The sequence below is a fragment of the Bos mutus genome, chromosome 14 (genome assembly GCF_027580195.1).
Source record: "Bos mutus isolate GX-2022 chromosome 14, NWIPB_WYAK_1.1, whole genome shotgun sequence".
In the NCBI taxonomy this organism is placed as follows: Eukaryota; Metazoa; Chordata; class Mammalia; order Artiodactyla; family Bovidae; genus Bos; species Bos mutus.
Window position 1 is genome coordinate 78,487,462 of NC_091630.1, and position 16,756 is coordinate 78,504,217.

At 43.2% G+C, this 16,756-nt stretch overlaps 1 protein-coding gene across 1 annotated transcript in view; it reads left to right on the top strand.

Moving 5' to 3' along the window:
* The window catches only part of ASAP1 (ArfGAP with SH3 domain, ankyrin repeat and PH domain 1), a 339,710-nt gene that overhangs the window by 198,797 nt on the left and 124,157 nt on the right, over positions 1–16,756 (top strand). Inside the window, 1 exon segment of the mRNA XM_070382776.1 lies at positions 1,508–1,580. Within this exon segment, the coding sequence (XP_070238877.1) occupies positions 1,508–1,580 (73 nt within the window).

A 16,756-nucleotide genomic window follows, 5' to 3' on the forward strand; every position in this document is an offset into this window, starting at 1 on the left:
CAGTCTCAGCTTCAGCTGGCTGAGGACTGAAGGGAGTTTACTGTCTCCTGTCCTCAGTCCTCAGGAAGGTTAGCGGCGCACACCCTTGAGGACAGCTGCATGCAAGGACTGCCTCCTCCACCTCTTGTTTCTGGTGCTTGTCTCTGTTAGCATCATCCTGTCTGGCCAGATTCTACCACCACAAAAGCCGTGGCATCCCCCAGGCATGCATCATCAGAAAGGGGCTGAATGTTACGATCCCTGTTCCCAAGCCCAGAAATCCTAGGCGGGACTGAGGCGGGCATTCACCATGTTCACCCAGAGAGCAGGAGCCGGAGGAAGGCAGCAGGGCCCCTTGAACCCCACGTTCAGAGCGGCAGGAAAACCCGTCTTGCAGAAGCGGAATAGTAGGTGCCCGCTGCCATCACCTGGCGCCTTCCTGCAGTGAGGAAGGTCCTATCCTCTGTGGGCCTCAGTTCACTCATCTGGTGTCTTAAGGCTTAGCTGATGTAATAGGCATGAGTGCACATGTAATGTTCTTAAACTTTATACAAATGCGTTTATGATGATGGCTGCTGTTGCTCCTGCCCTTCACATCTTCACATAACCATCCAGGGGTTCCTAGCCTGTGAATGGATCCTAGACCCTTGGGAGAGCAGAGAGGGGCTTGAAGTTGTTCTAATAACTTTAAGTCAGCATGCTGTGAGTGTTATCTTATACTGACTTGCTTTTGAAGTGTATATGCACATAGGAAAGTGTGCACATCCTACGTGCACAGTGTGATGAGTTTTCAAGTGAAACACAATTGTGTATCCAGCACTTGGGTTAAGAATCAGGAGTGACGGTCCCCCAGCATACCCCACCCCCAACCCCCTCCGTAATACAGGTAGATGGCTGGAGATGTGTTGATTCATCACCTAAGAAATCATGTGTAAGCATTACCAGCATCATGGTAACATTTTCCATGTTGTGATTTTTAATAAGTGGAATTTTTGAAATAACAGCATTATGTCATCAAAAAAATTTTTAACACTGAAAATAATCCTCAAGTTAAAAGTTTGAGAAGCGCTTCGGGGCCACTCTTATTTATTACACCCCCTTAAATGTTTTCTTTCTGGCTGAAGTTACCATTTGACGACGTGCTTTATCCTCTGGGAACATGTCACGTGTTTGCCTTTCTGACTTCCCAAGTTATAAGCTTTCCAAGTGAAGGAATCAAATCTCAAGATTTATTAGGTGTCTTCTGTTTTCTTTCCTGTGCATAACTTAGCACAGTTACCAACTGACTACCAAGTTATCCACTTCACCCAGTGTTGAGGCTTATGGAATAACTGCCCTTATCTCAAAACTGCTTGAATCCTGGGCAAATCATGGCTCTGAAACGTTTGCCATTAGATAAATGTGCAGGTTTGCTGTTGCTGCAGTGCTTAGCACAACAAATGCGGCTATGAATGAGTTTTTCTTCTTCTTTTCTTTTTTAAACTTACCAAGTTTTCCAACATTTTCTCTCCCCATTTTTCTCTTTTAGGCTCTAGACCAAGATAGAACAGCCTTACAGAAAGTTAAGAAGTCTGTAAAAGCAATATATAATTCTGGTCAAGGTAAGTACTTACCAACACGGGCAGCACCAATTCTATATATTTATAGATATAGTCTTGGACTTCCCTGATGGCTCAGATGGTAAAGGAGCCACCTGCAATGCAGAAGACCCAAGTTTTTCTATTATTTGTTAGGTGCTAAGTTTATGAAAGACTTTCTACAAATGAAAAACCAAGTAAGTCAAAGAAATTCAGTTCTTCTGTCAGTCCAAGCCTGTTACTGCTTCCCGAGAAAAAAGAAGAAAAAACATTAATTGCAATGCTAAGTTGCTTCAGTCATGTCCAACTCTTTGCAACCCTATGCACTGTAGCCCACCAGGCTCCTCTGTCCAGGGAATTCTCCAGGCAGGGATACTGCAGTGGGTTGCCATGCCCTCCTCCAGGGATCCTCCTGATCCAGGAATAGAACCCATGTCTCTTATGTCTCCTGCATTGGCAGTCGGGTTCTTTACCACTAGCGCCACCTGGGAAGCCCATTAATTGCAGTAGGTTTTATTATACATTGAAAAACTTAGTAACGTTATAGGTAATATTGCCACAAGCGACATATAAAATCTCTTTGTGTGGTTGGTCAGGCTGTAATTCAGTTAAACGAGGATCTTTCCATCTGAAGCGTACTTGTACACATTTGAAAATCAATATTGGTGACAGGCTTCCCAGGTGGCTCAGTGGTAAAGAGTCTGTCTGCAATGCAGGAGATTCGGGTTCAACCCCTGGGTTGGGAAGATCCCCTGGAAAGGGAAATGGCAGCCCCCTCCAGTATTCTTGCCTGGGAAATCCCATGGGCAGAGGAGCCTGGTGGGCTACACAATCCATGGGGTCACAAAGAGTTAGACACGAATTAGTGACTGAACACCACCACCACTACCAATTGGTGACACACATGGGGTGAGAGTTAGAGGGGATGTGGGGTACAAGGCTAAGTGGACACCTGGGCACAGCCTGCCACAACCTGCTTTGCTTGTGGCTCAGGGCAGACCAGGTAACCTGTGTCAGCAAATGGGCTTCCCTTGTGGCTCAGCTGCTAAAGAATCTGCCTGCAGTGCAGGAGAACTGGGTTTGATCCCTGGGTTCAGAAGATTCCCTGGAGAAAGGAAAGGCTACCCACTCTAGTATCCTTGCCTGTAAAATCTCATGGACAGGGGAGCCCGGTGGGCTGCAGTCCATGGGGTTGCAAAGAGTCGGGCACAACTGAGCGACTAACTTACTTTACTTACTTGGTCAGAGACTTTGTCATCTTGTAGAGAAAAGTATGTTATCAGTGGATAAGAAAGAACAAACTGAATGAAGATAAACAGTAGGTGTCCACATGAAACAGTAGGTTCCAGGGGGAGAGAGGCTTGGAGATGTGAAAGGAGTTTCTAGGTCTGTGACTCCCATCTTTTGTTACTGTTACTTCAGTCATCAGCTGGCTTTCCCGGAGGTCATGTCTCTAAGAAGTCAGTTGTCTGTAACAGAAGAGAACACCTGGGAGGGGAAGGCAGCTGGGTGTTTGGACTGGGCAGGGCTCTGAGGTCCAGTGGAGGTGGGTTTGCATCCTTGCTCTAACCCTGACTGGCCTCGTGACCTCCAGGTCACTTTGTGAACCTCCGTCATCTTCTCTATAAAGCAGGGATGGTGCTATTACAGGATTGTTGAAGGGATTTAAGTAGTTCACATCTGTAAAAGGTCTGCCACTTCTTGGGAGTTTAGTTAAGTATGACACATTTATATTTTATTCGTTTTATATTTTATTTAAATTTATGCTCCTTATTTTGGTAAAATCATGGGACTGAAAGGAACGTGGAACCAGGCAGAGCTCAGCCCTCAGATACTTCCTGGTCCTCCTCACCTTATCAGAGCCGAGAATCAGTCACTTGTCACCCTTAAAGCCCCAAGCCTAGGGCACTCTATAATCCTAATTAACAGATTTTGTACCCTGGTTCTTTGAGACCTGTCTCTAATTTCTTTATGTCCAATAAAACGCTAACTTCTAATTAAAGTAAATAAATGGTATTTGTCCAGTTATGTAGTGACCAAGTGGTACTTTAAGTCTTGGCCTAGATTATACACATAATTTGTAACTTCTCTCTTAGCTTGCATCTGATGGACTCCCATGAGGTGGTAGGCCCTTTACAGATATTAGCTCTGTGGTGGAGGATGGGATAAATAACTAGCAGGTTGCCTAGGGGGCTTCTGAGGTGCTGGCATTGTTCTGTTTCTTGATTTGGAGTGTATTCTTGGGTTGGCCAATAAGGTCATTTAGGTTTTTCTGTAAGAAACTATGGATTGGGGGAGCCAGCCCCCCTCCAGGGATGAGGAGGGCTGCTCGGGGAGGCAGGCTCGCTCCAGAGGGGCCACTCCCCGGGTCTAAATGATCCCTAGAGGAACGATTTCGTTCCAGATTAGCCAATCCCCAAGGAAGAGAGAGAGGCGTTAGGAAAAGAAAAGGAAAAAAAAAAAAGAAAGAAAGAAAGAAAGGAAGGAAAGGAAACAACTTCTAAGGACACGACCGTCTACCTGGAGCACTGTGGAGGCCTTCGCCAGCTCTTCGGGTGCCCTTCTTCCTCTGCGCCCTTAATATCCCCACTTTCCCCGGACCAGCTGGGGCTCTCAGAGGAAGCTCAGAGCACCAGGCCTGGGGCCCCTGGGAGGGTGGCTTTGAAAATGTGCCGCTCCCAGGGTGTTGTCCCCAGGGCCAAAGTCGATGTGTTGGGAAAACTGCAAACTGGAAGGGTCAGGCAATCTGGCTTTCTGTCTGAATCAATTCCATGGGTCAAACAGTTTTATTTCTTAGTTAATTGGCAAGAAAAATAAAACTAGTCTTGAAAAAAAATTTTGTGACCTTGCAAGAGAGCAAACAATTACCTCCCTGCCCCACCTTTGTTCTGAGTAATACTCAAAAGCAATCGGAGTTCTGGGGTGGGGCGGGGGGAGGTGGGGCGGGGAGTAAAATGTCAGGTCCTTTCTCTAGCCTTAGAAATAAAAAAAAAAAAAAAAAAGAAACTATGGATTGGTCGATCAAATCCATAGTTAAATCTACTTTTTGATAATTCATGAAATGCTCACTTAGGATATATGTACTTTTCTACATGTATGTGTGTGTATTATGCTTTATATACAAGTAGGTTCATTGAAGCATTGACTATGATTTGATAAAACAGAAAATAAATGGAGGTTTGTTGGACAGTCTCGTATCTGTTGAGTATATAATAGAATATGAGACAAACTTTATAAAAAAACAATCTTAGGTGTAACATAGATCTAAGTTTCAATTGTAGCTTTACTCCTGCTTGTCAAAGTCAAGTAAATGACTTAACTTCCATGAAGAGTTTTAAATTACCTCACCATAAAATGAGAAAATAACATCTAATTTACAGAGTCTTGTACGGGCAAAATGAGGGAATATTTAAGGTCCCTAACATACTGCCTGCCGTGTAGTGCCTGGCTAACACACAATAGGCGAGGAAAAATGACAGGTAGGTCAATAGCATGGATGCCTTCTCTATATTAATTCGGCCTTTCTACCAGTAATGTGGAACCAGTCTGATTTTATAACGAATGTAATGAGCCATTGTCTACCTCAAGAATGCATGTCAGTTCTCCGTAATGTTAACGGCTTACGCTGTGACTCATAAAGGGAGACTTCTGATTTACATCTCTGAGGTGCTGCCATGTCGTTTCTTTGCTGGGGGCTCCTTGCAACTCTTTCCTCTCCAAGAGTCCTTACCCAAGACACATCGCCTCGTTTTGCACAATGACCACACCATTCTGCAGCTCACACAGCGGCTCTTGAGCTTGGTCCCAGCCGTCCCGGGCATGGCAGTAGGAGAGATTGTCCTGTGTGTGTGGAAGGTGTGGGGTTGTGGAGTGAGTGCTGAGTCTGGTCTCCACTTCCACTTACCAGTGATGCTGTCCTGTGGGTGGGACCACAGCTCACTGAGCTTTGAGTCCTGTCACCTGGATTCCGGGCTGTCATATGTCTTCTGCCCTGGTTAATAGAAGAGCTCCAGGTCACACATAACTTTTTCAATTTAAATTAAAATAAAATTCAGTTCAGGCCCTCACTGTCAGTGGCCACACTGAGTCCTCAGTAGTCACGTGTGACAAGCAGCTACAATATTAGATGGTGCAGAGACAAGACACCTCCATCATCCCTGGGAGAACATACCTCAAACTGTATGGTAACTGTCACTCAGTCTTTCAAGCATTAGACCAATGAGTGTCAATCCTTCCTTTTCATTAAAATCATCTGAAGAAGGGTTTCCCCCTAGTGGCTCAGTGGTAAAGAGTCCGCCTGCCAATACAGGAGACACGGGTTCCATCCCTGGTCCGGGAAGATCCCACATGCCGCAGAGCAGCTAAGCCCGTGCACCACAACTCCTGAGTCCACGTGCTATGACTTATGTCCTAGAAGCCATGCTCTGCAACAAGAGAAGCCACCTCAATGAGAAGCTGGCACATTGCAACTGAGGAGTAACCCACGCTTGCCAAGACTGGAGAAAGCCCTTGTGCAGCATCAAAGACCCAGCGCAGCCAAAAACAAATAATTTTTTAAAAAGATCACCTGAACAACTCTTTTAAAACACAACAACAGAGATTCCCATAGGTCCACCCTCCAAGAGTCGTTCCACAGTAGGGGCCAAGTATTGGGCTTACAGCAGTATTACTCCCCAGATGATTCTAAATGCAACCAGAATTGAGAACTGCATCGGTGGCCTAGGAACTCCTTGTTGGCAGGCCAGTATTGTTTCTTTCATGTTTGTATTTTGCGAATTTGCCAACATAGTTTATTAGCTTATCAAATATTTATTGGGCCCCTATTATATGCTGTTTGGGATGTTGGGTATATTGAATAAATCAGACAGAATGTCTGCCTTGATGATAATTTGACAGTCCGGTGGGGGAGAGAGAGATGTTAATATCAGATCCTCAAGCTGGAAAGTACTTAGAAACTGGCAAGTACTAAAGGAAAGCTTGCAGGATACAAAAAGGAAACCTCATGTCATTCGAAGAGGGTGCTTGGGGAATACCTCTGGAGGACTTGGCATATACTGGGTGCTCATGCCATACTAAGTGAAGCCCATCAAGCCTTTGAGGTAGGTCTCCTATTATCTCCATTTTATAAATGATGGAAAGTGTGAAGGGCTATGCCGTCTTGTCCAGGAGGTCACAACTGGCAAGGACTGGGAGGGGAGCCTGGCCGACTCCAGCTTGGCTGTTTGCAGCTACTGTATGTGTGTCGTCGACCTGACACTTGGCAGGGGCTCAACAAGCACGGGATGAATTGCTGCTTATCAGCCGGATGGGTCCCCAGGAAATGCTCTGTCAGTGGCCATTAAATATTCACTGATCGTGAATATTCATGAATGAATCCATCAAATTTAACCTCACAGCAGTGTAACCCATGGGGTGACTTTGGTGCCTCTCAGATAGGGGCCACAATAGCAGTTATCATCATCCCTGTGGCCTGGAAATGTGGGGATAAACTCAGATCTCAGCCACTGCAGGGGCCTGATAGGGTTTCTACAGTCACCAATGATTACAGCATATTTAGGATTTTTTTTGTCAGCTTGTGTGGGCAGCCCTGTGACATTTAATTCTTAAAAAACAGCGAGATGAGTAAAACAGTGATGTTGCACATCTTCCCATGAGCCATACTCAGTGGAATCCAGGCCGTTCCTGTCCAAGGGCTTCTGGTCTCTTCCAGAGAAGCCACAAGAGGCTGAGCCCTCGTGTCTGTTTCCCAGTGTGTTTTCATAATTTTCTTGGTTTCTCACAGTGCTTAAGTGACACAAAACCCATCTGATGTTCTTTGGAACTTTTAAGAAGCATTTCTGTATTTCTGGTTTGAGAATACTTAACCACCCACCTCCCCAAAATGATTTGAAAGATGGTTGAGAATGGTGAGAGGACTTACGCTAAGAGGTATCTATTATTTTTTGCATGTAAGCTTTATCAGTATTATAAATTAATAAGAGACCTTTAAATGGAAAAACAAATCATCTCCCTGTAAGCAGTTTAGTTTGAAATGGCTTTAGGAATTTGTCTCTCTCTCTCTCTTACTTGTCCCTGCTGTGTATGAGGAGATTTTAAAAAACAAAAAACTGAATTCTGCAAACTACTTGGATCAAGGGGGAAATTGCCAAGCTGTTCAATTCTTCTATGTTGGTTCTAAGTTTTGAAGTCTTAACAGTATTGAACTGTGAAATACATTGTCATTTAGAAAGTTTTACCTGGTGAATGTGTTCTTTCCCTCTCTCTCCCACTAATACATGTTTAAAATAGCAAGTATTTTCTTGAACATCGTAGAGGTTTTGAAGGATGTTGCAGTTCTTTGGGGTTTTTTTCCTTTCAAAAGATAGAGTCTGATTCTCTTTGCCTTGAACATATGCCAGACTTAGAACTCTCCTCTATTGAAGAGAGTGTAATAGAAGTGATGCCATGTGATTTCCAAGGCCAGTTCATGAAAGACATGGCTTCCACCTAGGTCCCCCACCTCTTCTTTTGTTTTGGAGGAAACCAGCCGCCATGCTGTGAGGACACTCAAGCAGGCCTGAGGCTTTTTTTTTTTTTCCCACCAAAAAGCACCACTGAAGCACATTTGCTAGCCCTGAACCTTCAGGTGACCGCAGCTCTGACTGACTCCTGCTCTTGGTCTTTTGAGTGCCCCCTGAGGTCAGAAGAGTTGGGGTGGGGCTGATGTCGCAGGATTTCTGCCCCTGCGAGCACCAGCATGTGTGTGCACGTGGTGGGTCCAGTGTAAGTCAGTGTGTGTCTCTAGAGAAGGAAGCGCGTACTACATCTCAGGCTGCTGGAGATGAAAGTGGTGCACATTGTTCTTGTATAAAGTGGAAGAGTCATGTGGTCACTGTGAGCGTGGGTGTACCAAATTTGTTTTTCTATCACATGACTTAGTTGAGTTGAACTGGTTCATTTTTTTTTTTTTTTAACAGATGTGTTATTTAAACACACGCACATGTACGCTTCTCCTTGGCAGGAAAAACCCAGGATATTCCTGCTACTAGGTCTTTTTCTGTGATTAAAAAATAATGAATCACAAATCAAAATGTGTGTTTTATTGTTATATGGTGGCTTCCTTAAAATTCATGCCAAGATATATTTGGAGTACATTTTAGCTTATTAGTAACACACGGTATCCACTAGAAGTCTCTGTGACGTCGTTAGTCTGAAAATTCGGCTTCTCAAATCCTTGTATTTGAGTGAATAAAAAAGTGACAGTGGTATGTCATTTGATTACAAGCATATGATAGGGAAGTATTATTTCTGAAATACAGCTGGATGGTCATGAGTAGTTCCCAGCTTTTTTCAGTCAGGAAAGGAAACACTTTGCTTTCTTATTGCTTCCTCTTTTATTCCCCCTTTCATTTTCAGTTACAGTTGCATAGTGAGTGGTTTTACAAGAACACTTGTATTGTTTAAAGCAAAATTAAAATGTGATGTTCACCCCAGATTTTCATTTTGATAATTTATCTGTTTTAAGAAATAGCTGGTCATATATGAGGAAATCTAAGATTTTAAAGCTAAAGTGCTAAATTCATCAGTGGATAGGAAGTAAATCTTTATATCCAAGTAATTTCCAACTTCATTTCAGCTATTTTTTTTTAGTTAACATTTTCTCAAATTTAAAGGGACAGCGTGAAGTTAATTGTAAGTAGAGTCGATAATTAAGTTTAGAGTCTTAATTGTAATGATATTTTTAATCCTGTGGTTTTCTGTGGGGAGAAAGTTTTCTTAAGAATAGATAGAGATAAAAATAGATTAGAATTTTAATGGAAAGAATGTCAAGAGGTATACAGCGAACATCGTCTGTGTTTAGAATATTTTCTCTTTTTGCCGTTTTCCAAATTGGTGGCCGATAATCTGATTAAAGAAATTTTTTGAATGAAAGTAAACCTATGAATAAACAAAACTAGGCCCTCAGGAATAGAAGGCCCTAGACAGAAAAACCGCAAATAGCTCTTGGTGGTAGTTGCAGTGATTTGAGCAAAGTTTAAACAAATTACTTTGGGCCTTCAAGGCATTTTGAATTCTTGTGAGTCCATCATTACTTCTTCTTCTTTTAAAACAATATTTTATTGTCATTTATTTATTTGGCTGCACGGGGGATCTTTTAATCACGGCGTGTGAGCTCTAGTTCCCTGACCAGGGATCGAACCCGGGCCCCCTACTAAGGAGTGTGGTGTCTTACCAGGGAGGTCCCCCCATCATTACTCCTTAAAAAATGAAAGCAAAATAACGGATTCCTTCAGAATGATCAAGGAAGCAGGCTTTTCTAAAAGGGAGTACAATTATCTGGGAGAGGGTATTATTGCTCAAATTATGTAGGGATAAAACCAGAGGAGTTTTTTTAAGCTGCCTTTAGAAAATTGAAGTCTCTTTCCAAAATAACCTTACAGCTCAAGGCTCTTTGGGGACTGACGGTTTTTGTATTCAAGCCATTGGCTCAAACACTCTTGTTACTTGAAATCAGAAGCTATCTGGGGTATGTGTGTATATGTGTATGCACTTCCTCCATTTTGCTGATCTGGAATGAATGGTCTCAACTTTAAAATGAGTTAATATTTTATAATGTTTGCTTACAACTTATGGGAGCATGCTTCATGAGAAATTAACTCATGTTAAATGAAATTGGGAACACTTACTCCATAACCTGTAGTTCGGGTTTTTTGAAAAAGCCTTGAGATGAACAAGAAAAACACTCCGTTAAAGGTGACTATTAAAAAAAAAAAGTTTCTGTACCTTCATGGTCCAAGTTTGATAGAAGTGATAAATTACAACTGCCATTTATTGAGTGCCTGCTACAGGCCAGGTGCCTGTTGCCGCTTGATCATCTCAACGGTCCTGCATGAAAGACACTGTCATCCCCGATTTAGGGGTGAAGGGACCTGGTTTAAATTACTGGCACAGCTAGTAAGTTTAAATTTAAACCTGGCTTAAATTACTCGCACAGCTTGTCAGTAGCTACAAGTCTGAAACTTATTTCTTTATCATCCCGGAGCTGCCGACGCAGAATCGCCAAGACTATTAGCTGTCAGAGGTGAATGACTGCCGACCCAGGATAGCACACTGAGGATTCATTCAGTGGGGTGCAGAACTCATGGGCACGCCATCCTGGGGTGCCTCACCTGTGGAGACAGGCAGACAAGAAAAAGAAGCAGTAATCCTGTAACTTGGAAGTGCTAGATGGGTCACTTAAAAAGGAGAGCAGTTTTATTCCTTCAGACTAGAGCTGGAATTGAGGGTTACCCACAAAGTATTCCCCAATTTCACTCCTATTACTACTGTGTCCTTTGTAATTAGCCTAACTGGCATATGAACAACAGGGCACTTAGACCAGTATATTCATATATTCTCTTACAGAGATTAAACGTGCCTCCTGCACACCATCATTAATGTATGGTGGGTTAGTTCAGACAGGTTTGGGATCAAATACTGATTTAGCCTCTGATTGGTGGTGAGAAACCTGTGCACAGAGAACACCTTAAGCAATTGGGTCTTCATTTCTGTAAAAGGGAATAATATTTCTGCCTCACTGGACTGTCGTAAAGAATAACACATATGATTCAGAACCAGTGGTGATGGTGTTGATTGCCTTCATCCTTATCAACTCGAGGCTTTCTGAAATAGCCGAGGGAAAGTCTGGACAAACCTAGTTTGTCATTTTAGATCTGCGACCGTGGCGATGTGTGCAAGACCCTTCACCTCGCCCTCCACCCCATTTCAGTCCTCAGTTTTCTTATTCTGAAAATGGGGCAGCAATGCCTATTTTGTGAAAATTGGGAAATAATATATATAAACTACTTAGTCTTGATGCTAGGACATGGTGTGTGTTAGCTGCTCAGTCAAATCCAACTCTTTGACCCCATGGACTGTAGCAGCCTCCTAGGAGTCCTGCCAGGCTCCTCTGTCCATAGGATTTTCCAGACAAGAATACTGGAGTGGGTTGCCATTCTCCAGGGGATCTTCCCGACCCAGGGATTGAACCCAGGTCTCCTGCTTTGCAGGCAGATTCTTTACCCTGTGAGCCACCAGGGAAGCCCAGGACATAATAATCAGTGATAATTATTATAATTGCAGTTAATTGCCAAAAACTAATCAAAGCTAGAAAACTTTTAGCCTGTATTTCTTCAAATTGTTTGTTTATTCTTATATTCTTTTATCTTTCTGAGACTCCAGTTACTTTTATGTTAGATATCGTCCCCACAGGTCAGCTTGTTCAGACTGACTCAGCTTGTTCAGTTTTAGTCTTTATATTTTTTGTGCTTCAGTTTGGATAATGTCTACTTACCTGTCTTCAAGTTGACTGCTTCTGTCTTCTGCAGCATCTGGTCTGCTATTAGTCTCACCCAATGAATTTTTTTATTTGAGTATTGTAATTTTTAGTTCTTGAATTTCCATTTAGTCCTTCTTTAGAATTTTTTATCTCCTCTGTAATTCTTCATCTTTTCACCCATTTTATCCAACGTTTCCTATACATTCTTGAGTGTATTTGTAATATTTATTTATTTTTGGTTGTGCTGGGTCTTCATTGCTACGTCTGGGCTTCCTGTAGTGGCAGTGAGTGGCGGTTAACCTTTGTTGCAGCGCATGGGCATCTGCGTGTGGCGACTTCTCTTGTTGCGGAGCACAGGCTGTGTGCGCGGGCTTCAGCAGTTGGGCACGCAGGCTCAGTCGCTGTGGTGCACAGCATCTGGAGCACAGACTCAGTCGCTGTGGTGCACAGGCTTAGTTGCTCTATGGCATGTACAGTCTTCCTTGACCAGGGGTCGAACCTATGTCCCCTGCATTGGCAGGTGGATTTTTATCCACTGTACCAGCAAGGAGGTCCTGTACTATTTATTTTTGAAATTATTTCGTACTAAATCCAACATCTAGGTTATCTGTGGTTCTGCTCCTCTTGACTTTTTCTCTGTTGACTTTAGCTGCGTAGCTTCTGTTTCTTTGCATGTCCAGTAGTTTCTGTTTGCAAAGTAGACATAGTGAAGTACATGTTGTAGAGACTCTGGATAGTTACCTTTCTAAGAAGTGTGTTTATTTTAGTACACAGTTGAATTGCTGGTGATCACCATCACCTTGACTCAACAGGCATGAGTTTGAGCAAACTCTTCGAGATAGTGAAAGACAGGGAACCCTGGTGTGCTACAGTCCGTGGGGTCACAAAAACTCAGACATGACTCAGCAGCTGAACAACAGCCATCACCTTGACCCTGTGAAAAGCTTTTTCAGGGTGAGTTTGTTTTAGTTTTGCTCACGGTCCTAGGATGCAGCTCTTCGTCCTGCTACATGGTCCGTACTCCAAAGGTACAGTCCTCTGGGCCTTCACCCACAGTGCTGACCATGCCCTGCTGACTTTGTGGGACCTGAATTCCATGCCTTACTCAATCTAAGGAAGTCTCTGAAACCTGCTCAGCTCTCAGATGTTGTCCTCCACAGGGCTCCTTAAAGTATCAGTCATACATGTGCAGTGCAGGGTCAGCCAAGGATTTGAAGGGAGGGTATACACAGACATGCGGACTCGCCTTTCTCTGACTTCCTCCTTTCTAAGATCCCCCCCACCCCCGCCACTCAATTTCCAGCTGCTGACGCAATCCTGAACTCTGACCTCTGACACCGTATCTCAGTAAAATGCACTTTCTGCAGAAGTTCTGTTCTCCTTGCCCAGCATAGACTGAGGTCTGTCCTCAGGAGAAAAGCCAGAAACAGATGGTCTTTCCCAGAGCATTTCCCTTCCTCAAAGGGTGGCATCCCTGCCTCTTTCTTCATGCCTTTGTGTACTTTCCAGTGACTTCAAACAGTTGTTATTTTTATATTTTGTCCATTGTTGTTATTTTTATATATTGTCCATCGGGTATCATTGTTAATGAAAGGAGCATTCGCCTGGCAGAAGTTACTCTGTCAAGTTAGCAACTGCAGGCCTTTAATTATTAGAATCATTCATGAGAAGGTTTCCCTGCTGGCCCAGTGGTGGAGAGTCCGCCTGCCAGTGCAGGAGAGACACATTCAGTCCCGGTCCAGGAGGATCCCACATGCTGTGGAACCACTAAGCATGTGCGCTACGGCTATTGAGCCTGTGGCTCTAGAGCCCAGGAGCTGCAGCGGCTGAAGCCCATGAGCCTAGAGCCTGTGCTCCACAGCAAGAGAGGCCTCCATGAGAGGCCTGCGCACTGCGCCACAGCCAGAGAAAAGCCCCACCAGCAGCAGCAGAGGTACAGTGTAGCCAAAAAAATTTTTTTAATATATATGACTAATTCATTTATTATTGTATATGACTAATTAATTTATTATCATATATGACTAATTCATTTATTAAGACCTTATTGAACTTAAAGCTGGAAAGAATTGCCAGAACACTCTTGGCTCACAGGCAGTTACTATGTTTTAAGACTGCTGCTACTGCTAAGTCGCTTCAGTCGTGTCCAACTCTGTGCGACCCATAGACGGCAGCTCACCAGGCTTCCCGTCCCTGGGATTCTCCAGGCAAGAACACTGGAGTGGGTTGCCATCCCCTTCTCCAATGCATGAAGGTGAAAAGTGAAAATGAAGTCGCTCAGTCATGTCCAACTCCAGCGACCCCATTGGATTGCAGCCTACCAGGCTCCTCCGTCCATGGGATTTTCTAGGCAAAAGTACTGGAGTGGGGTGCCATTGCCTTCTCCATGTTTTAAGGCAATTCAACTTAAATCAATAAATAATAAATACATGCCAGTGTATGACAAGTGACTTGAGAGGTATACCTTCAACTGAGGTTAGTGGAGTTGAAAGTTGGCATTTCATTTGTTCAGTCAGAACTGTTAAGTACCAGCGAGATGAGTGAGTAATAGGATGAACAGGATAAGTAGCGATGTCTGCTCTCTTAAACTTAGTTTATTGTGAAGTAAAATATATTTATCTACAGTCACACTTGACTTGAGGTTAGATTTTAAAGTCTGCCTGGGACACCTTATCTTTGACAAAGGAGGCAAGAATGTACAATGGATTAAAGACAGTCTCTTTAACAAGTGGTGCTGGGAAATCTGGTCAACCACTTGTAAAAGAATGAAACTAGACCACTTTCTAACACCATACACAAAAATAAACTCAAAATGGATTAAAGATCTAAACGTAAGACCAGAAACTATAAAACTCCTAGAGGAGAACATAGGCAAAACACTCTCCGACATAGATCACAGCAGGATCCTCTATGACCCACCTCCCAGAATATTGGAAATAAAAGCAAAAATAAACAAATGGGACCTAATTAACCTTAAAAGCTTCTGCACATCAAAGGAAACTATTAGCAAGGTGAAAAGACAGCCTTCAGAATGGGAGAAAATAATAGCAAATGAAGCAACCGACAAACAACTAATCTCAAAAATATACAAGCAACTCCTACAGCTCAACTCCAGAAAAATAAACGACCCAATCAAAAAATGGGCCAAAGAACTAAATAGACATTTCTCCAAAGAAGACATACAGATGGCTAACAAACACATGAAAAGAAGCTCAACATCACTCATTATCAGAGAAATGCAAATCAAAACCACTATGAGGTACCATTTCACACCAGTCAGAATGGCTGCGATCCAAAAGTCTACAAATAATAAATGCTGGAGAGGGTGTGGAGAAAAGGGAACCCTCTTGCACTGTTGGTGGGAATGCAAACTAGTACAGCCACTATGGAGAACAGTGTAGAGATTCCTTAAAAAACTGGAAATAGAACTGCCTTATGATCCAGCAATCCCACTGCTGGGCATACACACTGAGGAAACCAGAAGGGAAAGAGACACGTGTACCCCAATGTTCATCGCAGCACTGTTTATAATAGCCAGGACATGGAAGCAACCTAGATGTCCATCAGCAGATGAATGGATAAGAAAGCTGTGGTACATATACACAATGGAGTATTACTCAGCCATTAAAAAGAATACATTTGAATCAGTTCTAATGAAGTGGATGAAACTGGAACCTATTATACAGAGTGAAGTAAGCCAGAAGGAAAAACATAAATACAGTATACTAACGCATATATATGGAATTTAGAAAGATGGTAACAATAACCCTGTATCTGAGACAGCAAAAAAGAGACACCGATGTATAGAACAGTCTTATGGACTCTGTGGGAGAGGGAGAGGGTGGGAAGATTTGGGAGAATGGCATTGAAACATGTAAAATATCATGTAAGAAACGAGTTGCCAGTCCAGGTTCGATGCACGATGCTGGATGCTTGGGGCTGGTGCACTGGGACGACCCAGAGGGATGGTATGGAGAGGGAGGAGGAGGAGGGTTCAGGATGGGGAACACATGTATACCTGTGGCGGATTCATTTTGATATTTGGCAAAACTAATACAATTATGTAAAGTTTAAAAATAAAATAAAATTAGAAAAAAAAAAAAATAATAAAGTCTGCCTGGATGGAAAGTAACCCGTGGAGTCAAAGCAAGCTTTGAATATGCTTGGATGGTCTATAAAGTACACTTAAAATAGAACTCCTGTGTTTTTACGTGGCGTTGGCAGTCCTTTAGGAGCCCTGGTATTTAAAGACACATGGTCTTTAAGCCAGTCACCCTTAGCCCAGGGAGAGAGGCCCTCTGCCAGCAGGTGGAGAGCAGGTTGACATGTCTTCCTGCCCCAGGGACATGCGCTCATTGAGTAGAATGGGGGCTCGCTCGCTCTCTCTCTGTCTCTCTCTCTCTTCTTTCACATCTGCTAAATTAAATCCTATCAGTTAAAGTTACAGATATATAACCCCATTTGTGATGTTCTGTCCTTTTCACTGACCCTTCTCACTGTTTAAATATTCAGGTCAGTAGCTATCTGTAGATTTTTTTTTTAACTTTTTGTTTTATATTGGAATATAGCCGGTTAACAGTGTTGTGATAGTTTCAGGTGGACAGCAAAAGGACTCAGCCATACACATACATGCGTCCATTCCCCCCCAACTCCCCTCCCATCCAGGCCACCACATAACACTGAGCAGAGCTCCCTATGCTCTGCCGCAGGTCCTTGTTGATCATCCAGTTTAAATAGACCTGTGCATACATGTGGATCCCAAACTCCATGACTATCCCCTTGCCCTGTTCTCCCCCACCTCTCACCCTTACCCAGTAACCCTAAGTTCATTCTCTGTGATTCTGTTTCTGTTTTGTGAATAAGTTTATTAGTATCATTTCCGCATGTAAGGGATGTCACATGGTAT